Source organism: Protopterus annectens, chromosome 2.part0 (genome assembly GCF_019279795.1).
Source record: "Protopterus annectens isolate FY-2018-M chromosome 2.part0, PAN1.0, whole genome shotgun sequence".
NCBI lineage: Eukaryota > Metazoa > Chordata > Ceratodontiformes > Protopteridae > Protopterus > Protopterus annectens.
The window spans coordinates 1,789,448,213-1,789,472,069 of NC_056728.1; the positions used below are offsets into that span (position 1 = coordinate 1,789,448,213).

Consider the following 23,857-nt stretch of genomic DNA (forward strand, 5'->3'; position numbering starts at 1 on the left):
GTTGCTAGCTGTTGGTTTTGTGCTAGATTTAACCAACGCACTATTAAGCGTCTGTTCGATTTTGCCTTTCATTACTTTGGCCGAAGATTTAATTATATAATGCCATCGGAACAGCCGACGACTGGAGTTTATAAAAAGTGCAAGTAAAAGGACAGGCATCAGAGGTCCAAAACCGACGACAAGGCCTCCGCTAGGCCAGTCGCTGGTTCTCAGGCACTTTCGCAGCCCCTGACACCTGCTACCTCAGAGCCACAGGCCGCTTCCGACTCTCACGTGGAGCCGACTAGGCCTCTGGGTACTCAAGGTATTAGACATTCAGAAACTATTTCCTCAGATGGGTCCGGAGCCGCTGAGCAGACATCGGCTTCTGAGGGTGTTTTCAGACTTCCACAGTTATATGTTAAGCCAACCTCCGCTTCAAAGGCAAAGACTAAAGCAGCTCTAAAGACAAATAAACAAGTACAGTATTCTCCTGCACAGACTTCCATGCCTAAAAAACAGATGCTTAAAATGGCCGAAGACCTAATTACTTTGATCAGGGGTTCCCATCCCCCCACAGATAAGAGGCCTAGGGAAGAGAATATGAATCTTCTGATCAGGTTTCCATTTCCTCTCATTCCTCTTCTGAACAGGGATACTCCCTTCCTCCTTATCAGGATTCTGATGCTGAAGAGTCTATTCCTTCAGCCTCTCCTCCTGAGGATTATTCTTTTGGGGAAACCCTTCACACCATGAGGGAGCACTTTCACTGGGAGAGCCAAGATTACTCAGAATCTAAGAATAGGCTCGGAGACTTTCTTTTACTACCTCAGCACAGACCTCTTACTATTCCACCTGTTCTAGACATAGTAGATGTATTTACAGAGTCCAGCCTCTCTCCTGACTCTTTACCCACTGCACCGGTTAAGCCAGACAGATACTACAGGGTTCCAGATTCCCACAAATATTCTATATAAAAACCCTGCTGCTGACCCAGAAACTATATCTCAGGGTCCCAAAGGGGTCAAGGCTTCCACTGCAAAAAAACCCTGTCCCCTCTGATAGGGATTCTAGGGCACTGGACAGATGGGGGAAAAAAGGTTACACTACTGCTACCTTGGTTGTAAGGGCTTTAAATTGTCAGTTTCATATGCTTAAATATCAGCAATATTTAATGCCACTGCTAAAACAGAAAATGTTCACAAATTCTGAATGTGCAGATAACAAGGAAATGCAGGATTTATTGCATGCAGCTGAACAAGTGGGAAAACGTACTTTGCAATGTGGTTTTGATTCACTGGAGGCCTCTTGCAGGGCCGCTGTTATGGGTACTGTCATTAGAAGGCATGCTTGGTTAAAGGAACAAAATCTGCCTGATCATGTTAAAGCAAAATTATTGGATGCTCCTTTACAGCATGATACTTTGGTGTTAAGGCAGAAGAGGTGTTGAAGAAAATGGAGGATAAAGCGAAATCTATGCAGACATTTAAGGATTTCTTACAGGTACAACCACCCAGATTTAGCAGGAACTGGCCTTCAAAGAATTGGTTCTTTCCAGTGTCGGACAGGCCACAAAGAGGCAGATAGACGCCCTAGAGGCAGATCCCAGCCCCAAGGCTCATACAGGCCTAAACAATGGGATGCTTCTACCTCCAAAAGCGGAGAAGACAAATCACAGCCATATAGAAAACAGTCCCAATAACTTTCCTCTGCCAATACCAAGCACTTATCTTTTGGCAGCTCCCTTAGGGGGAAAACTAGCACTCTTTTCAAAAATTGGCATATAATCACCCAGGACAAATGGGTCTTGAATATAGTGTCCCAGGGCTACAGGTTCCACTTTCACACCCTGCCAAAGGCAAAGGATATGCCAGACCTGCCACAAAATCAATGGGCAGAGGCACAAAAACAAGTTACATCCCTCATGGACATGAGGGCCATTCAGCGAGTACCACAGCAAGAGCAGGGACAAGGATTTTACTAGACTGTTCCTGGTACCCAGAAAGGACAAAGCCTGGAGACCAATACTGGACCTGTCTATTCTAAACACCTTTCTGGACATTCCAAAATTCAAAATTTTGACTTTGCAGCAGCTTCTTCCCATGCTGGGCAAGAAGGCTTGGCTTGTAACTTTGGACCTAAAAGAGGCATACCTGCATGTCCCAGTCAGACAAAATTGCAGACGATACCTCAGATTCATAGCTGGATCAATGAACTACCAATTCTCTGCACTGCCCTTTGGCTTGCCTACTGTGCCCAGGGTCTTCACAAAATGCTTGGCACCAGTAATTGCTTTCTGCAGACAGAGGAATTCAAATATACCCTTACTTGGACGACTGCCTTATTCAAGCAGAGAACAGACATTCTACTGAAGCATCTGGTGTTAGTAAAAAGATTACTAATTTGCCTAGGGTACACAGTAAACGAAAAGAAATCAAAACTAGTACCCTCTCAAGAGATAATATTCCTGGGTGCAAGCTTAAATACAACTGCCCAGATGGCTTATATGACGCCAGACAAAGGCAACTGACTTCTTACTTCGAAATGTTGGCAACAAAGACCCAGTTACTGCAAGAAAAATTCTGCAGGCTTTGGGCTTCATGGCTTCCTGCATTCTACTAATTCCATATGCAAGACTGCATATGAGGAAACTACAGTGGTATCTAAAAAGTGTTTGGACTCAGCATTACCACAGCCTGGAAACATTAATTACCCTCATTCCTTGCCTGCAACAGGAGATGTCCTTCAAGGATGCATCTGCAGTCCTAACATATGGGTTGTCCTGCATCAGGCAGCCCTTCGGTCGGCCGGATTCCAAAGTCTGGGTCTGGCCTCGGCTGATGTCGCACTTCACCCGATGTCATAGCTGCTGTGAATTGGGTATAAAGGCATCAGCCGACGCCATTTTCCTCCGTCTTTCTTGCCGCGCGGTGCCCGAAGCAGAAGCTGTTCGCAAGTGCCGGTCGGTCAGATCCAGAGATTACTACTACCGAAGACTTCTAAAAAGCTAAGTACCCCATTGGGGACTCTTTCTTGCCTCAGTCGATGTCAGAAAAAGTAAATAACTGTTTAACTTGTGGGAAACAAATACCTCATAAGGATTTCCACTCTTACTGCCTTCCTTGCTTAGGCCCAGACCACGACGTAGCAGCTTGTCTAGCCTGTGCTTCCTTCAACCGACGGACACTTAGACGTCGGTCGGAGTTTGCAGAGGAGTTTTTTGGTCCCGCTTTTGCTTACAAAATACCGTCGGAGACTCCGACTTCACAATTAGTTAAAAAGCGTAAGGAAAGGACCAACACTCGCGGTCCGCGGTTTCGGCCGAAACCACGGTTAAGCCAACCACAGCATAGGCCTTTAGCCATTCCTCCAGTACTAACAGTTGTTGATGCATATAATGATGCTTGTACTGCCCCTGACTCTCTTCCCCCGGCCCCTGCCAAGCCCGATAGATATTACAGGGTCCCGGACACACACTTTCACTTGTATAAGGCTCCTATTGCAGATCCTGAAACCATTTCACAGGGCCCCAAAGCTGTAGCAGCTGCCTCTGCCAGAAACCCCCTCCCCTCTGAAAGAGAATCTAGAGCATTAGAGAGATGGGGTAAAAAAGTTTATACTTCTGCTACTCTTCGCTAGGGCCTTAAACTGTCAATTCCACATGATTCAGTATCAGGAATTTTTGTTAGACCAGCTAAATAAAAAACTGTCCCCTCCTGAACCTATAGACCGTAAGTCCCTTCAGGATTTGGTACGTAACACTCAGCAGGTCAGTAATCATTCCTTAAAATGCGGCTATGATGCACTGGAGGCTTCCTTTAGATCAGCTATGACTGGAACAGTGATTAGAAGGCATGCATGGTTAAAAGAACAATCCTTACCAGACCATGTAAAGTCAAAACTTCTAGATGCTCCCATGGAGAAACAAAGTTTGTTTGGTTCCCCTGCACAGCAAGTGCTAAAGAAGGTGGAAGAAAAAGCAAAATCTGTCCAAACAGTCAAGGATTTCTTACAGGTCCAGCCTCCAAGGTTTAGTAGAAATTGGCCTTCGAAGAATTGGTCCTTTCCAGACACCTCCAGAGCACAGAGAGGCAGAAATAGGCGCCCAAGAGGCAGAGGTCAATCCAGAGGTGCCTACAGGGGACGTCAGTGGCAGCCTAACAACCAGAGAAGTACTGCCACAGATCCAGCTGCGACTACTTCCACAGGACAGACACAATGACTTGGCTCTGATACTGCCTACCAGGGCACAACTGGAAGCACCCTTAGGCGGAAAGCTAGCCTTATTTTCCGTAAACTGGCATTACATTACAGGAGACAAATGGATTTTACAGACAATAGACAAAGGCTACAGGTTTCACTTCCACACACTACCAAAAAAGAGAGGAATGCCAAACCTACCACCAAACCAAAAAACAAACGCTCTAGAACAAATCAACCACCTACTAAGGATGAGAGCTATAGAAAGGGTACCTTCCATGGAACAAGGGCAAGGATTTTACTCCAGACTTTTCCTGGTACCAAGAAAAGAAAACCAATGGAGGCCTATTCTCGACCTGTCCGCTCTGAACACATCTCATTGTTCCAAAATTCAAAATGCTGACCCTACAGCAACTTCTTCCCATGCTGGGCAAGGAGTCTTGGCTGGTGACTCTAGATCTCAAGGAGGCATACCTGCACGTCCCTATACGACCAGATTGCAGAAGATACCTCAGATTTCTTGCAGGATCAGAGCATTATCAATTCTCAGCATTGCCCTTTGACTTATCTACTGCACCCAGAGTATTCACGAAATGCCTGGCATCAGTAATTGCTCATTGCAAGCTTCAGGGAATTCAGATTTACCCATACCTGGACGACTGCCTAATACAAGGGACAACAAGACCAAATTAACAAAAGATTTGGAAAAGGTTATACAACTACTGCAAGCCCTGGGATACACAGTCAACATGAAAAAGTCAAGGCTGGTACCATCCCAAAGGATAACATTCTTGGGTGCAGAACTGGACACATCAAACCAGATGGCATTTCTCACAGCAGAAAAGCAAAAGCAACTACCACTCTATTTCATGGCATTAACAACGCAGAACCAGCTTACAGCAAGGAAAGTCCTGCAAGCCCTGGGTTACATGGCATCCTGCATAATATTGATACCACATGCCAGACTACATATGAGGAAGCTGCAATGGTACCCAAGGAATGTATGGTCTCAACACAAGCACAGTCTAGAAGCCCAGATTCCAATAATCCCATGCCTGAAACAAGAATTCCTGTGGTGGGCTCAGGCCTGTCAGATGAACAGAGGACTGCCTTTCCACAAACCTCAACCAAGCCAGACTATCACCACGGACGCCTCAGACCTAGGCTGGGGGGCACATGGTGGACAAGTGTATACAAGGCCTATGGACACAAGACCAGCTGAACCTTCACATAAACCTAAAAGAAATGCTGGCAGTGAAACAGGCACTACAGACATTCAGACCTTTTCTTCAACAGGGTCATTTGCTGATAAGGACGGACAACACCACAGTCATGTGGTATATCAACAAACAGGGAGGAACACACTCATATCCTCTATGCCGGATGGCAATGGACCTGTGGAATGTGGCCCTGAACCTCAACATTCAACTCCAGGCAAAATTTGTGCCAGGGAAAGAAAATATACTAGCAGACACCCTAAGCAGAACTACCACGGATGCTCACGAATGGATGCTGCATCCAGACATCTTCAAAACCATTACAAAGAAATGGGGACTACCAGAAATAGACCTGTTCGCATCCCCACACAACCACCAATTGAGGAAATTCTGCACAAGGACATACCACCCTCTTGCTTGGAAGGTGGACTCCCTATCATTCAGTTGGGAAAACCTGACAGCGTATGCATTCCCACCTCTTCCTTTGATGCACAAAGTGCTGCTGAAGATCAAAGATGATCACCCAAGGATCATCCTGATAGCTCCAGACTGGCCAAAGGCAGCATTGGTACCCGCTACTGAGGAGTATGTCTCGGACACACGCATGGCCTCTACCTCTAGTGCCTTTACTGCTAACAGAACAACTGCAAGATCCTACATCCAAACTTGAAAACACTGCAGCTAGCTGCCTGGAACATTACATAAAACAAAATAACCCAGATTTATCTCAGAGGGTTAAGGACATCATCCTGGAGGCTCGCAGACCCTCCACAAGGAAGACTTATTCAGCCAAATGGAAAAGATACCTCATTTGGAGTGCAGCAAAAGGAGAAAATGTATCATTAGCAAACATAGCTAACATCCTGGAATATTTAGCAGAACTTTTCCACAATGGCCTGTCTTACTCCTCCATTAAGATTCATGCATCAGCAATTTCAGCAGAATACAACATGGATCCTCCAGTCTTCTCTCATCCTCTACTCAGGCAGTTTCTGAGATGAATTAAAAATGTAAAGCCTCCAAGGAAGCCACCTTTGCCTACAATGGGACCTTAACTTTGTGCTGGAAAAGTTAACACTTCCCCCTTTCGAGCCAGCAGCAACAGCAGAATTACAGTTCTTATCTTGGAAAACTGCTTTCCTGCTTGCAATCACTTCAGCAAGAAGGGTTTCTGAATTACAGGCATTAATGGCAGTACAGCCCTTCCTTATCTTCCATCAGGATAGAGTGTCCTTGAGAACCAACCCTACTTTTATGCCAAAAGTGGTCTCCAGGGTATCATTGAACCAAGCAATCCACCTACCAGCATTCTTCCCCAACCCACAGAACAGGGGGGAAAGATTACTACATACCTTGGATGTGCACAGGCAATTGTGCTACTATCTGGACAGAACCAAGACCAACAGAAAAACTGACCAGCTTCTGGTAGCATATGCAACAGGAATGGGAGGAAAAGCAATTTCAAAACAGACAATCTCAAAATGGATAGAAAATTGCATTAGATTTTGTTGTTCTTTTCATGGAAAGGCAACTCCAGAAAACATCAGACCTCACTCCACAAGGGTTACAGCCACTACTACAGCTTTCCTACGAGGAGTGGCTACCAAAGACATTTTAGAAGCTGCTACTTGGAGCTCCGTGCATACATTTGCCAAGCATTATAATCTACCTTTATACTCCAGATCCCGAGCAGGTTTTGCAACTGCTGTTTTGCAAGGGATCTTAACTACACCATAATCATCTTAGTGCCTCCTCCCCCAGTTTGGCTATGGTATTCTACCCATATGTTAGGACTGCAGATGCATCCTTGAAGGACATAGTACAGTTTTGTACCTACCATAAATGTAGATGTCCGAGAGGTATGCATCTGCAGTCAGGATTAACCACCCTCCTTCCCCTCTGTGGTACTCCTAGGGTATTTGCCCATCTTGTAGCTAGCTGGGGGAATCTATTATGGTGCATTTGTTTGTATATATGTACATACATGCTTATATTGTTTGCTCTCTACTATTTGGAATCTTTTGCATTTATCCAAATTTAGCCTTCCTAGAGGGCACCTGGCATCTGGGGCAAGAAACACTGAGGAAAATGGCGTTGGCTGATGCCTTTATACCCAATTCACAGCAGCTATGACGTCGGGTGAAGTGCGACATCAGCAGAGGCCAGACCCAGACTTTGGAATCCGGCCGACCGAAGGGCTGCCTGAGGCAGGACAACCCATATGTTAGGACTGCAGATGCATACCTCTCGGACATCTACATTTATGGTAGGTACAAAACTGTACTTTTCGATGGTGGGCACAGGCCTGTCACCACAACAAGGGACAGCCATTCACTCTACCCACGGCCAGGCAAACACTAACAGATGCATCAGATTATGCCTGGGGGACCCACATGGCAGGAAAATGTTTTCAGGGAACATGGCCAGTAAGCCAAATGCATCTTCATATCAATCAAAAAGAGATGCTAGCTGTTCAGAATGCCCTGACAGCCTTCAAGGATCTACTTCATCCAGGGCAACTGTTGGTAAAGACGGACAATATTACAATTATGTGGTACATAAACAAGCAGGGAGGCACACATTCCTACCCCCTCTGCAGACAAGCCACGACTTTGTGGAACACAGCACTGACTTATCAAGTACATCTGCGAGGAAAGACAAATACTCTGGCAGAAGAACTAAGCAGAAATCTCAAGGATCCTCACGAGTGGAAACTAGATCCACAAATCTTCAGCATGATAACAAGGATATGGGGATGCCCAGACATAGATCTATTTGCCTCCCCGCACAACTGCCAACTACAGAGATTCTGCACAAGGACTTATCACAAACAAGCATGGAAAGTGGATGCCCTGTCATTCAGCTGGAAAACCCTTACAGTATATGCCTTTCCTCCCCAAGGTGCTCCTAAAGGTCAGACGAGAGGTCAAAAATTATACTGATTGCCCCAGACTGGCCACGCCAGCACTGGTACCCAATCCTAATGAGCTTGTATCTAAGCCCAGCCTGGACATTACCCCAAATTCCTCATTTGCTGACCCAACAAAACAATCAGATCCTGCACAGCCAACTCAGAACCCTACATTTGGCTGCATGGCTGATAATTTAACCATTCAGAAAACACCTCTCTAAAGCTGTTATGGATGTTATTTTGGAGGCCAGGAGGCCCAGCACCAGAAAATCTTATACAGAAAAATGGAAGAGATTCTGTGCTTGGAACCAGGCACAAGGAATGGACATGCTTGTACCAAATATTCCTCGATTTTACAATACCTAACTGAGATGCTAGACAAAGGCCTATCCGTCTCATCGGTTAAGATCCATGCCTCTGCCATTTCAGTTCATTACAATACGGATCCACCTATTTCTTTCACATCCACTGCTAGGGCAGTACCACAGAGGGGCCAAAAACCTAAGACCTCCAAGGAGAGCTCCAACACCTGCATGGGACCTCAATTTTGTCTTGGAAAAGCTCACACTGCCTCCTTTTGAGCCAGCCAATACAGCTGAGATAAAGTACTTATGGAAAACAGCTCTGCACCTAGCAATAACCTCAGCCAGAAGAGTCTGAGTTACAGGCACTAATGGCTGTGGAACCTTTTATTTTTCATCCGGGCAGGGTTTCTCTAAGGACAAACCCAACATTTATGCTTAAGGTAGTGTCCAGTGTGGCTCTTAACCAAACCATTCATTTGCCTACCTTTTATCCAAACCCACAGAATAAGGGGGAGAGACTTCTGCATTCTTTGGACATACACATACAGCTATGCTTCTACTTGGACAAAACTAAAGCCTTCAGAAAGACTGAGCAACTCTTAGTGGCATATGCTGCAGGATCGCAAGATAAACTATTTCAAAGCTCAAAATGGATAGGCCACTGCATTAGTTTCTGCTATTCACAACATGGCAAGTCAGTGCCTAAGGGCATTAGGCCACATTCAACCAGAGCAGCAGCCACTTCAGCAGCCTTCCTCAGAGGAATACCAGCCAAAGACATTTTGGAGGCTGCAACTTGGACTTCAGTGCACTACTTCACTCTAAATCCAGAGCAAGCTTCGCCACTGCAGTTATCAGGCCACTCCTAATTCTATCTAGGCCCAGCCACCCAACCTCAGCTTTGAGATTCAACCCAAGTGTAATGACTGCAACAGTGAAACACTATGAGCATAGTATAGTTGTGTATCTACCATAAATGTAGATGTTCAAGTGTATTCACTGTTGCAGTCCAGGTTACCCTCCCTCCATCCCCCTTTTGTTGCTGGGACTTAACTGTACTTCTCTATTCTATACAACCTATGTGGTGTATTTGCTTGTAGATGAAGGGAATGTTTGTTAGTGCATGTTTTTTTATGAGCAGAATTTTTAGCCTACCCTTTTCGGGGCACCTGACATCTGGGGCAAGAAAAACTGAAGAAAATTGCATCGGCTGCGTCTTTTATACCCCTGGTGCACTGACGTCAGGGAAGAGGCGACAGCAACCGACGCCGGACCAGGACTTTGGAATTCAGGCCAACTGCGGGTAGCCTACCAGCAGGATAACCCAAGTGTAATGACTGCAGCAGTGAATACACTCTAACATCTACATTTATGGTAGGTACACAGCTGTACTTAAAGTGGTGGAGCCAGTTCCAGAGGAACAAAAAGGGAGAAGCTTTTACTCAAGGTTATTCCTAGTCTCAAGAAAAGAAGGATCTTTGTGCCTTATTCCGGACCTGTCCTGCTTAAACAAATTTCCCATTATGTCCAAGTTCAAAATGCTGACACTTCAAATATTGCTGCTCATAACTCTTCAGGCCTTCATGGTTTCAAGAGACGTAAAGGACGCCTACTTGCACATTCCTGTTAAAAAATCGCACAGAAGCTTTCTTCGTTTCAGAACAAGCTCTTGTCACTGTCCATTTTTAGCTTTATCCTTTGGGTTGTCTACTGCTCCAAGGGTTTTCACAAAGTGCTTGGTACCGGTCATTACTTACTGCAGAACCAAAGGGTCCAGCTGTACCCTTAGCTAGACGATTGCCTTAAACAAACTGGAGACATTCCAAAGATCAACAAAGATCTGAAAGTCGCACACAACCTTCTAACTTCTCTGGGGTTCACTCTAAACATTGAGGAATCCATCCTGGTCACATCCATACTCTTTCTGGGAAGTCTCCTGGACTTTTCCCTCCAGAAGGGCCCCCACCCCAGACAATGTCACCTATTTAACCAGTTACTTCTTGCAGATACAGGAACATCAGAGCATTACAGCCAGGGAATTCAGAACACTGGGGTTCATGGCATCCTGTATTCACATGGTACCCCTAGCCAGGCTGCAGATAAGGAAGTTGCAGTGGTATTGAAGAGCATGTAGTGCCAGAGCTCTGTCTCTGGACACCCAAACACCCTTGATACTTTAAACAAAAACCAAGGAACTCCACGGCCAGGCAGGACAGCAGACCCAGTAAAAACCTTAAATTCCAGTAACAGTACAGTATGATAGCACAATATTACAGCAGTTCCCAACAGTTCAACTGTCGTGATATTGTGTTATCACATTGTGCTATTACTGGAATTAAACGTTTTTACTGGGTCTGCTGTCCTGCCTGGCCATGGAGTTCCTTGGTTTTTGTTTGTGGTAGCCCTTGATACTGTGCTTGAAGCAGGAGTTTGCATAATGGGCACAATCTTGTGCCCAAAATCAGGGCCTACCTTTCATATTTATGCCCCAGGGCCAAGTCCTCACCACAGATGCATCGGAGACCGTATTGGGGGGCAATACCCATAACCAATGCTTCCAAATTCAAGGATTATGGCCCACATAAATTGGAAAAGAACTCATGGCAGTACAAAATGGTTTAACGGCTTTCAAGGACAAATGGGACCCAGGGGTCCTAGTAGTAATACCCCTGTACATAAACAGGCTAAGAGGCACACACTCCTACCCCCTGGGCTGTCTAGCCATACAAGTATGGGCGAGAGAACAATCCCTGGGCCTGCATCTCGTGACACAAAACCTGTTGGGCAAAGAGAATACCCTGGCAGACCACCTCAGCAGGAATCTGACAGATTCCCATGAATGTGTAGAAAACCTCTGGATGGAGATGTCAATCACAAAGCAGTGGGGGGGGGGGTCCTCCAGGTGGACATGTTTGCCAGCAAGGACAACGCTCACCTGAAGAGGTCCTGCACCAGGACAAGGCAAACATCTGCATGGAGAACAGTTGCATTTGCCTTTCCTTGGGCACCTGTTTGTTTATGCCTTTCCACCACTACCAGTGTTGCCTCTAGTGCTTATGAAGATCAAGGAGGAGGGCTCAAAGGCCACTGATAGCTCCTGACTGGCCCAGGCAACACTGGTTCCCCCTCCTCCTCAAGGTTACCAATCAAAAGCTTTTGATCATACCCACAGAGGGTGGATCGCCTCACAGCACAAGGGGAGGATCGTGCACCCCAACCTTCGGACTCACGGCCTGGCTTATTCCAAAGTGCTGTACTGCACCTCCAACTTGTCAGCAGGTACCGACCATTTTGAGAGTCTAGAAGGACTAGCACCATAAAATCTTACTCAGCCAAATGGGAAAGATGGTCAATTTGGTGCCAGAATCACTGGCTTCAGTCAAATTCTGTCAACATTCCTAACGTTCTGGAGTATGTGGCCAACCTAATGGAGAAAGGTCTCTTATTTTTCCATTAAGCTACATGCCTCAGCAGTCTCTGCCCAGATCCTTGTAATCTTCCAATTTATTCTCCCCTTTTGAAGCAATTTCATAGGGGAGCTATTCACATTAGGCCCTACAGGAGGAAACCCACCCCTCCTTGAGATCTCAACAAAGTCTTAGAAAACAGTTAATTTTACTTCCTTTCAAGGCTACAGTCTCTACCACCTTGAAGTTTCTGACCCATAAAACAGCCTTTGGTACTGGCTATCACTTAGCCCAGGAGGGTCTCAGAATTGCAGGCCTTAATGGCAGTGGAGATTTTCCAATAAAGACAAGGGTCTCTGTCCAAACTAATCTTTCATGCCTAAGGTGGGTACTAATGTCTCTGAATCAGGCCGTACATCTACCTACTTTTTCCCCCCAACCTTCATAACAGAAGGGAAAGATTACTGCACTCTGGATGTACATAGGATGCTACGTTTCTACCTGGACAGGACTAAATTGCTGAGGAAAACAGACCAGCTGTTCATTACTTTGCCCCAGGCTTGGAAGGAAAATCTGTTACTAAACAGATTTCCAAGTGGATTTCCCACTGCGTCTCTGTTACAGCCATCGTGGCAAAAAGCCCCCTGATTTGATCAGGTCATACACTCTAAGGCCAAAGACACTTCTACAGTGTCCCTTAAAGGGGTTTCCACAAAGGGCATCTTGGAGGCAGCCACTTGGTCATCTGTGCATACCTTCACTAGGTACTACCATCTGGCAGTCTTTTCCAAGTCTAGAGCAGGTTTTGCATCTGCAGTCCTGCAAGGAATTTTCTTCTCTCCTTAATCTCCTTCCACCCTCTCTAAAGCTTTGGGAATCATCCCAGCAGTCAGGACTGCAACAGTGAAACAAAAGCACAGCAGTTGTGTACACTTGCCATAAATGTAGATATTGGTATATTCACTGTTATTCTTCTTTCCCTCCCACCTACCCCCCTCAGCCTACTAGGTAGGCTACTATATTCAACCAATGGCCTTACACCTCAGCCCTGGTTTAGGTCCACTCTAACACTTGAGGCTTACTTGGATCCACACTAACTTGTTCCTTGTACACTTGGAAGCTGCTCCTATGCAGATAAAGAAAATACTGAAGTGATAACACAGGCTGGCTTCCTTAATACCTGAGTATACTGACGTTAAGGGTCTCTGCCAACCTGGGAGGTGAAAACAGTTCTCTGGTAGTCTGGTTGGCCAAGGGCTTTCACTGCAGGAAATCCCAACAGTCAGGACTGCAACACTGCACTCCAGCATCTACATTGTGTACACAACTGTACTTTCTTGCATGATATGTTTATTGTATAAAATGTTTATTTTTGTATTTGTGTATATGTAAACTGAAATATTTTACCAAACTCTCCTTTTGCCTAATTATGGTAACTCTGCTACGATGTACTTCTAAATGCTTTTGTTAGAGCTTTTCTCCCCAGGACTGTGCTGAAAAGGGGTCTTGCATGGCACTTTTGGACAATCCTGGTACAAAAATGCAATAAATAGAAGGTAGTTAATTTGCTGGTTGAAGAGGAGTTAGTCCCATTTAAAAAAAAAATAAATAAAAAACAAAGCGGCTTTAGTATCTTTGGGTGATAACATCTTGAATTAAACTGTTTATTGCTTAAACTGGGTGCGGTTCTTTCTTTGCATATTTTTCACTGCTAATTTACATTGTTTTCTGGCAGGTCACAATTCTGATGGAAAGTTCATTGCACGAGCTCAGAGGATAGAGTACGACTGTGAACTGGTCCCTCGCAGAGTGGCAATTTTTCTAGAAAAGACAAAAGATGGGCAGATCTTGCCAATTCTGAATGTTGTAATCCGAGAGGTTGCATGTGGTGCTAATCATACGGTACGGAATTAACATACTAGTAGAATTTAGGTGTGTTGTAGTTCTTCTGAAGTATTGGAAAGTGGGAATTTGTGCCACACTAGTCTCTAGGAGAAAAATAAATTCCTTTGTTTCACATGTTCATGTTTGAAGGTGTTTATCAAACATTTACTTGCAGGACTCCTGTTGGCATTGACAACAGTCTGTGTAATGTGCATGTTTACTCATTCTTTGAGTAGGTGCGTTGATGCTTTGCTGACCTTTGACATGGTGACCTATGCAGATGATTGTCTAAGATGTATAGATGAACTAATTTAAAGTGTTGTAAATGTTTGTATTTCTTACCTTTTCTATCTAGGAATATGCTGCATAATTGTGTTTTTCTTGTAAAATTGCTTTTCTGACAAAAATGTGTATTAGGATAACTTCCATTTCTGTTTCACTTGGAATGTGACTAGCAGTATAAAAGCAATGGTAGCCAAAATCCTTCAGATCTGATGCAGTGGGCAGTCTTTAGTGACATGTAGTCCTGTATATGCCGTAGGTGTTAGAAACACTGAACAGACTTGCAATTTAGTTACTTTTCTGGCTGCAGCTGGTTAACTTCTAAGTATAGTGTAAGGTAGGGTCGGAGCCAAACATAAATGAGGGTGATTAGAGACAAAAAACAGCAGTACATTTGCAGAAGGTAAAGAAAATGTGACCCTCCCAAATCCCTTTATATGTCAATGGCACAGGAATTCAGAGTTACTTCCTTATGTTTGGCATGAGCCATATGAAGTATTATGGGAAAGAGAGAGGTTTGAGGAAGTACAAGATCACATTGATGCATCAACCCCTATTGGTAGCCATATTGTGGAAAACTGGCTAAAATTGCAAATAAAGCACTTAAAGTGGTTTTGAGGTGTTGGGAGGTTGGCAAAATGGTTAAGGTGTTTACCTTACAGACACAAGGTACAAAGTTTTGATTCTCGCATGGGTTAATAGCTAGCCTTAAAATGGTCCACAAGGGCAGTTAGCCTAGTACTAATCAAAACCTGTATGTCATCTGGTGGATAGCCAACTGGCTGGCAGGACCCAGGAAGTTAGAATTGGGGAGTCCACTTCAACGACGCCAGTCGCAAGTGGAGTCCCTCAGGGATCAGCCCTTGGACCACTCCTTTTTGGCATTTACTTCTCTGAAGTCAAGGCCAGTGGTCTCTAGTTGACTAAATTTGCAGATGATTGCAAATTAGGAGCAGTCATTGAATCTCATTGCAAATTAGGAGCTGCTGTTGAATCTCACACTGACACAAATGTTCTCCAGGAAGGGCTGACACAAACAACTGGTGTCAGAGCCATGAACTAAAACTAAATGCCAAGAAATGCATAATGGTATCCTTTGGGAAGTCATCCATCCCTGGTAACTATCATATTGACAACACACCCTCTTAGAGTTGACCCAGTAGTCAGGGACTTAAGAACACACAGATAGTAATCTAGCCTTTGACCATCATGTGTCTGCAGTGGTGAGGAAATCATGCTATGTTGTGCAACTTATAAATGGAGATATGGCGTCCAAGTCCAAGGAAGTCTTGTTCCACTGTCTTCGGCATTCATCAGACCTTTCATTGAGTACAGTGCTCCTTTGGTATGTACCGAACCTGGCATGTCCAACAACTGGAATGAAGTTCCTCACTAAAAGAATACTTTTAATATCCTATGCAGACCACCTCAAGGCTTTATCCCTGTAATTCGGTCTCCTACAGGCTTTTGAGGGGAGATCTATGCCTGGCATACAGGGCATTGTCAGACCCCACTCTGAACCTCCTGCATATTTTTGAATCCCTTTTTGAATCCCTTCTTGCAAACTGCAGGTCTCCCCTGGTTGTCCACGTGGTGTGCTGCCGCATTAAAGCCTAGTGCTCCTCATCGGGTTGTCCCCTCCCTGCTGACCTATCTCACTTGGTATCCCTGAAGCAACATAGCAGGACAATTGTGTTGGCACCCAAGAATCACCCCTACTCTCCTCTTGAACGACTGGTTATTGCTGCTTAAACCTTCCATTACTGCCTCATTAAAGCCTAGTGCTCCTCATCGGGTTGTCCCCTCCCTGCTGACCTATCTCACTTGGTATCCCTGAAGCAACATAGCAGGACAATTGTGTTGGCACCCAAGAAGCACCCCTACTCTCCTCTTGAACGACGGGTTATTGCTGCTTAAACCTTCCATTACTGCCTCATTAAAGCCTAGTGCTCCTCATCGGGTTGTCCCCTCCCTGCTGACCTATCTCACTTGATATCCCTGAAGCAACATAGCAGGACAATTGTGTTGGCACCCAAGAAGCACCCCTACTCTCCTCTTGAACGACGGGTTATTGCTGCTTAAACCTTCCGTTACTGCCTCATTAAAGCCTAGTGCTCCTCATCGGGTTGTCCCCTCCCTGCTGACCTATCTCACTTGGTATCCCTGAAGCAACATAGCAGGACAATTGTGTTGGCACCCAAGAAGCACCCTACTCTCCTCTTGAACGACGGGTTATTGCTTAAACCTTCCATTACTGCCTCATTAAAGCCTAGTGCTCCTCATCGGGTTGTCCCCTCCCTGCTGACCTATCTCACTTGGTATCCCTGAAGCAACATAGCAGGACAATTGTGTTGGCACCCAAGAAGCACCCCTACTCTCCTCTTGAACGACGGGTTATTGCTGCTTAAACCTTCCATTACTGCCTGTATGTCACTTTGCCTAATTATTTTAGTTTATGTTTTGTCCTCTTGTGGGCAGCACACACGTGACACCAGCTAAGGTTTTCCCCTCAGCTTTCAGACACTTACCCCTAACACCTTTCCTCTTTTTTGCTACTCCCCCCTACCCCTGGTTATCTAACTTCTCCTCCACTAATATCCCACTTGCCTGCCATTTTCTGCTCCCCCCCCCCTGGTTATCTAACTTCTCCTCCACTAATATCCCACTTGCCTGCCATTTTCTGCTCCCTTACTGTCTCTATTTTGCTTTCCTGGCCTGTTGCACTCCTTTTCTCTCTTATTCCTTCCTATCCTTCATCAATTGACTGTATCTTGAATATCTCTACTTGCATACTTTCTAATACCACTATCACTGTCCCTCTGCTAACTATTTTACCTTGTGCCTGTTATATTCTTGCAAACTACTGCCTGCCTTCTCATCTTTCTTTAACAAACTCTCCTTTATATACTTCTAAACTACGTAGCAAATGAAACAGTAGTGTTTCAGCTACTCTGCTTAGCTGATAGACTTCGCTCTCCTCTCTGGCTGTTTAGAACTGAACTAGGTGCTTGCAATTGGAACCAACTAAAGACACTTCCTCTTGAAGAAGCTGTGCAGTACTTCAATACCACATTCCTAACTATTCTAGATAATCATGCTCCATCACGCACTATCCGAATTAAATCTAAACCTGCCCCCTGGCTATCTAAAGATACAAGACAAAAATGTTACTTAGAAACAAAGTTTGGATAAAATGGCGAACTAGCAAATCTTCTGTCGATCAACAGACCTTTAGATACCTAAGAAACAGTACTAAAAAAGCTATCTTCTCTGATAAAAGAAGTTATTATAGTAATCTCCAGCAAGCTAATCACAATAACCCTCAAAAATTCTGGTCAACCCTAAATAGGCTTCTACACCCTGGTCAGACTACCACTCCATCCCCTACCGGATCTGAAAAGAATTCCACCCTTGATACTGCCAATACTTTCAACTCTTTCTTTATTGATACTATTAATTCTTTGGCCTCTCACCTCTCTAGTGACTATACTAGTATCCCTGACCCTGCATCCTCCAGACTACCAATCTTTAGGCTACAACCCATCTCCACTGCCTTTATACAAAAATGTATCCACAAACTTAAACCCTGCACCCCCTCGGCTGACCAACTACCATCTGAATTCCTTCAAAAAGCAGCCCCTGAAATTGCCTATCCCCATATCTATTTTCATTAACAGAACCATAAATGAAGAAGCCATACCTGACATTTGGAAAATCTCTCATATCATACCCTTGCACAAAGGAGGTAACTCCTATGAACTCTCTAATTATAGGCCCATAGCTCTCTTGTCCCCTATAGCAAAGATCATGGAAAAATGTGTTCATCATCAGTTAATGGACCACTTAATAAAGAACAACATTCTCACTAACTGTCAACATGGATTTAGGCCTTTTCACAGCACAACCACCGCTCTCCTCACCTTTACAGACCATATTAATAAGAATCGTAATAACAACATCCTGTCTTCAGCTCTCTTTATTGACCTAAGGCCTTTGATATGGTTAACCACTCCATTCTCTTAAATTCTTGAATCTCTCTCCTTAGAATCTCTAAGGCTGTCCACTGGTTTAGTTCCTATCTTACAAACAGGAAACAAGCCGTTCTTTGGGATAACAAACTCTCATCCCTTCTCCCTATCTCACTTGGGGTCCCCCAAGGTTCTATTCTTGGACCACTTTTCTCCCTCTTTATAAATGACTTACAAGCAGTGATTCCCCAGGCCACGTGTATACAATACGCTGACGACTCCACATTAATTTGCTCTGCTAAATCTATCACTGAACTTCAAATCAATACTCAAGCTGTTTTCTCCAAAGTAGAAACCTGGTTCTCAAAACGATGCCTACTTCTAAATGCTAAAAAAACCAAACTCTTACTCTCTAAGCCTACTACCAGATCCCCTACATTAGACTTTACTATCCTATCTAACAATGGAACTACATCACCTGACCTTACTACCAAACTACTAGGTGTCACGATTGACAACAACCTCACCTTTGATTGTCATATCAATAATACCATTAAATCTGTAAACAGAAAACTCGGCTCTCTCTATAGAATTAAAACTTTCTTAACCTCTTCAGCCAAAGCTACCCTTGCCCACTCTCATCTAATTTCTACTCTTCTCTATGCTTCACCTATCTATACTAACCTCAAGAAAAATATTCTCTCTAAACTATCTACCACGTGCAATAATATAGCTAGATTTGTTACTGGTAAACCTTTCAGAACGCACCACTGTCTGAATTTGCAGCAACTGAACTGGCTTGAACTATCAAACATGTTGCTTCTTTCCCAACTCACATTTGTCCATAGAGCTTTTTACTAACTTCACAACACACCTATACTCTCCAACCTCTTCACCCCCTACTCTAATCTAAACTCCCTCCTTTCATCTAGCAAACTGCTAGTTACCTTAACCAAATCTAAAAACCTAGCAGGTGATTCCCCGTTTTCAAATACCATTGGAAAACACTGGAATCAACTTCCTTCTGAACTTACTTCCATTGCATCTACTGTTCTGTTTAAACAAAAACTCAGAATTTACCTTAAAAGCCACTGGATATGTCCCTGCTCTAATCCTGACTAAACTAATTTCCATCTATTAATCTCTCGTTTCTCTCCCTACTCTTCTGTCCTTCCTGCTTCCTCCCTTACCTTTCTTTTTCTACCTTACAGACTCCTCCTCGTCATCTTTCATCTTTATCGCCCTGAATCTCTCTCTAGCTAGTATATGTCTATTTATATCTTCTCTCTCTCTATTGTTGCTTCTCTTTCCTTAATCTTATACTCCCTCCTCTTGGTACTAAAACATGTTAGAATGTTCAACATTATGTTTACTTAGATTCGCTAGAAAGTTAAGTCCTGTTGTTTCTGTTAACTTAGGACATTTCCTTATCCTTGTTCTATCACTTTCTTTTCCTGTTTTTAGATATAGGAGTTAATGTGTATTATGTCTTTTGTCCTCATGATGCATCTCCTTTTGTCTATATGTGGAGCTTTTCTCCCCGGGCCTCTGCTGAAAATGGAAAAATATCCAGTTGGACTAGCCCGGTCAACAAATGTAAAATAAAATAAAATAAAAAATAAAATAAATATTCACAAAACGGCACCAGAATTACCTGTTCTAAAGATTTAAACCTTGCCTGTGAAATAAATAGTACCTACTGGAGCGCGAGAGATGTATTCCAGAGACTACCCAGTCTATGGAACAGGCTTCCTATCCATGTGAAGCAGAGTTCTTCCCTAACCCAATTCAAGTGCAGTTTGGACAATTAGTTGGGAAACTGGAAATTCGTCCCTGGTTTGGCACCCATGTCTCTAATGGTCACGGGTAACCTGTAAATGGCTAATCTCCCAGGCCCTTGCTTACACTGATCAAGGGTATCAGAACTTGTCAAAGATTTGGGATGCATGGGTAGGCTTAAAAAGGCCATTGTGGTCGTTAGCCTAGTAAACGCCTATGAATCTATAAAATAGGTCAGGAAACAAAGATAGTGAAAAGTTTTTTTTTAAGTTCTAGGGTTGAGTTTTCCTTCAACAATGACCCTATTCAGTCATTCAATCTCTCTCCCTCTTCAAATAACTTCTCCTTACACACCTCCTCAGAATCAAAATACTATCTCACATCTGTCTCCCCTTGACACAAGATAAAATTCTACACCTATTACCCTTACCTCTCCTCAGCTTACTCTATTTGCAAGAACTCTTCTGCTCGCTGGAGGCATTCACCTTAACCCTGATGATGATCATCGTGTTACACTGCTGCAGTCATTACACTTGGGTTATCCTGCCATCAAGCGGTCCCGCAGTCGGCCAGAGTTCCAAAGTCTTGGTCCGGCGTCAGTTGCTGTCGCTTCTTCCCTGACGTCAGTGCGCCAGGGGTATACAAGAGGCATCCAACGCCATTTTCTTCAGTCTTTCTTGCCGCGCGGTGCCCAAAGCAGAAGCAGTTCGCAAGTCCCGGTCTGCCGACTCCTGAGATATTCAAATCGAATTTCAGACCGAAGTCTTCAATAAAGTTAAGTACCCCGTTGGGGAACCTTTTCTTGCCTCAGTCCGATGTCAGAAAGTTAACAATTGCATTTCTTGTGGGAAGCAAATACCTCATAAGGACTTTCATTCTTATTGCATTCCTTGCCTAGGCCCAGACCACGACGTCACAGGTTGTCGGTTTTGTGCTAGGTTTAACAAACATACTATTAAACGTCTGTTTGATTTCGCCCGACATTATTTTGGTAGGAAATTTAATTATACCATGCCGTCGGAGCAACCAATGACCGGAATGCATAAAAAATGCAAAGATAGACAGGCAGCCGAGACCCAAACCAGACTTCGAGGCCTCTGCTAAGCCAATCGCCAGTTCTCTGGTTTTCATTGAGGCGCTTATGCAGCCCCTGATGACCGCTGATTTAGAACCCCAGGCGGCATCCGATTCCCAAGCGGAGATTGCTAGTCTTCCACAACCTTTACCTTTGGGCCCTTCCGACTCCTTGTCTGAAGGCTATTCCGGTGCAGTTGAAACGCCTTCAGTTGCAGAAGGTGTCTTCAGACAGACTACACTCTCTATTAAATCCTATGCAAAGCTGAAAACCCCTTTAAAAACAAAGAAGACTGTACAGCAGTGTCCATTACAATGCCCCATGCCTAAGAAACAAATGCTTAAGATGGCTGAAGATTTAATTACTCTTATCAGGGGTTCCCATCCCCTTCTTGATAAAAGGCCAAGACAGGAGGAGGACTACGCTTCCTCTGACCAGGTTTCAATTTCTTCAGATTCTTCTGAGGAACAGGAATATTCTTTCCCCCCTTATGAAGACTGATGCAGAAGAGTCTATCCCTTCAGCATGTCCCCCAGAAGACTACTCTTTTGGGGAAACTTTACATACCATGAGGGAACATTTCCACTGGGAAGGCCAGGATTACTCTGATTCTAAGAAAAGGCTCAGAGTTCCTTTTACTACCCCAGCACAGACCACTTGCTATTCCACCCGTGTTAGACATTGTGGATGATGTTTATTCAGAATCTAGCCTTAACCCAGATTCACTACCTCCTGCACCAGCCAAACCAGACAGATACTACAGAGTCCCTGTCTCGCACAAATTCCTATATAAAAGCCCTGTTGCTGACCCAGAAACCATTTCCCAGGGTCCCAAAGGGGTTAAGGCCTCTATTGCTAAAAATCCTGTACCCTCTGAAAGGGATTCTAGAGCGCTAGACAGATTGGGAAAGAAAGTATGTACTTCAGCTACTCTAGCTATGAGAGCCTTAAATTGCTAGTTTCACATGCTGAAATATCAACAATATTTGATGTCTCAATTGAAACAAAAAATGATCACACATACAGAACAGCCTGATTACAAGGAAATGCAAGATTTGTTGCATGCAGCTGAACAAGTGGGAAAACATACTTTGCAATGTGGATTTGATTCATTGGAAGCTTGTAGAGCAGCAGTGACAGGGTCTGTTATATGTAGGCATGCTTGGTTAACGTAGGCATGCTTGGTTAAAAGAACAAACTTTACCTGATCATGTTAAAGCAAAGTTATTGGATGCACCTTTACAGCAGGATGTAGATTTCTCCCGCCGCTGGGGTCCAGTCACTTCCAGTTCGTCATCCTTATCGCCCTGCCAGTCTCCTTCATAGGCGCGAAACTTAAACACTGTTCGGATGTCAGCTACCCTTACAGAACATCAGGTGATCCAGAAAAGCCCGTTTTGAGAGCCAAATTGATTCTCATTGCCGGAAGCGTTCTCTTATTGGGCTCAATAAGAAAGAAGAAGATGACACATTAACGTTAAGTTATTTTTACCTATAACGTTCCCATGTTAGTCTTCTTCTCTTCTCTTTCTTGACTCTCTCCTTCCCCTGGCCTGCATGGAACGCTATGGTAGGTACATAACTTCTTATTTTGTATATCTTGGCGTTTGGCTCTCGCCCTTCCACCTCCTGGGTGCCCCCCTGACCCCCCATGCAGGTGGTTGCTAAAAGGCATGGGCGGCTCCTGATTCAGTGGACCCATGTTTTAGCTCAGCGACATTTACTATCGTTAGCTGAACCACCTCCTCCATGCCCTCTTATGCGGCTGGCGGGAGTGGTAGGCCAAAGAGGGACAGGTGTGGTTTTCGTGAGGCATGCCTCTATGCAATTTTGTGGACCCCTTCAAGACGTCTTTCACTAACTGTGGTTCAAAACAAGGGACTTAGCCTTCGCTGATGAACAAAGTCGTTACCTCCAGGCTCAGAGGGGCGGGAATAACAATGGTAGACGCCGCCGCCCGGCAGGGGGCTCCAAGAGAACAGGGGCATGAGAAGCCTTCTCTGGTGTTGCCGCTGCCCACACCTGAGGGCAGTCGGGAAAGTGGTCACTGTACCCCAAAAGCCTGGCTATCCCTGACTTCTTTTAGTTCCAAAGAAAACAGGGACTGTGTTTCCATATTTGACGACTGGCTCCTCACAGCTCCTGTTTTGTCGCTCTTGTCGTCTATATTACCTTCATAGGCGCAAGCTAGACACAGTTACATGTTCTGCGAGGCTAACAGTTGGGAAGACCCCTTTGTCCCCCTCCCTTGCTACACTGACAGCGGACGCCTCCCTGATCAGTGCTTTTAGCAAGCCCTTCAAGACTCTCTCTCCTTGGGAACGATGCAAAATCCAGACAGACAATATGTCTGTAGTGTGGTACATCATCCAGGTCCTACCTGTGTCGAAGCAGCACCTGATTGTGGCAATGGGCGATTTCTTCTCAGCGTTTTGAGCAACGCGCACATCCCGGGAAGTCCCCCTCCCTCTGTAAATCTCCAGTGATACAGAAAGCTATATCCAGAAGGCCTCTCTAATCCTCATTGCTCCTTACACTGGCCTCCCAGGTGTGGTTCCCCTTTCTACATCAGTTTCTACTGGAGGCGACCTTGACCCTTGAACCTGCAGCCTCCTGTTCTTTAAAATTATTGACACCATTGCTTACTTGGGCTACTCCTCACACTTTCATTTCTCATTATAAGTTGGATTTCTGTCCACCCGAGAACCGGGACAGGGACGCTGTCCCATCCAGCCATGAATGAAGGCGATAGACAAACTTAACATATAGAATGTAGGTCCCCCTTCTCCCTGTTGTTAGAGGTGTTATTCTGTTACTATTTAGCTGGGGTTAGCTTACAAACGAGATCTG

General features: G+C 44.6%; 1 protein-coding gene across 1 annotated transcript in view; it reads left to right on the forward strand.

The window, feature by feature from the left end:
- RCC2 (regulator of chromosome condensation 2) overlaps positions 1-23,857 on the forward strand; it is a 1,536,688-nt gene that overhangs the window by 633,562 nt on the left and 879,269 nt on the right. The window contains exons 11-12 of the mRNA XM_044061821.1: positions 11,958-11,969; positions 13,755-13,921. Coding sequence (XP_043917756.1) covers positions 11,958-11,969; positions 13,755-13,921 — 179 coding nt within the window. The remainder of the gene's footprint in view (positions 1-11,957; positions 11,970-13,754; positions 13,922-23,857) is intronic.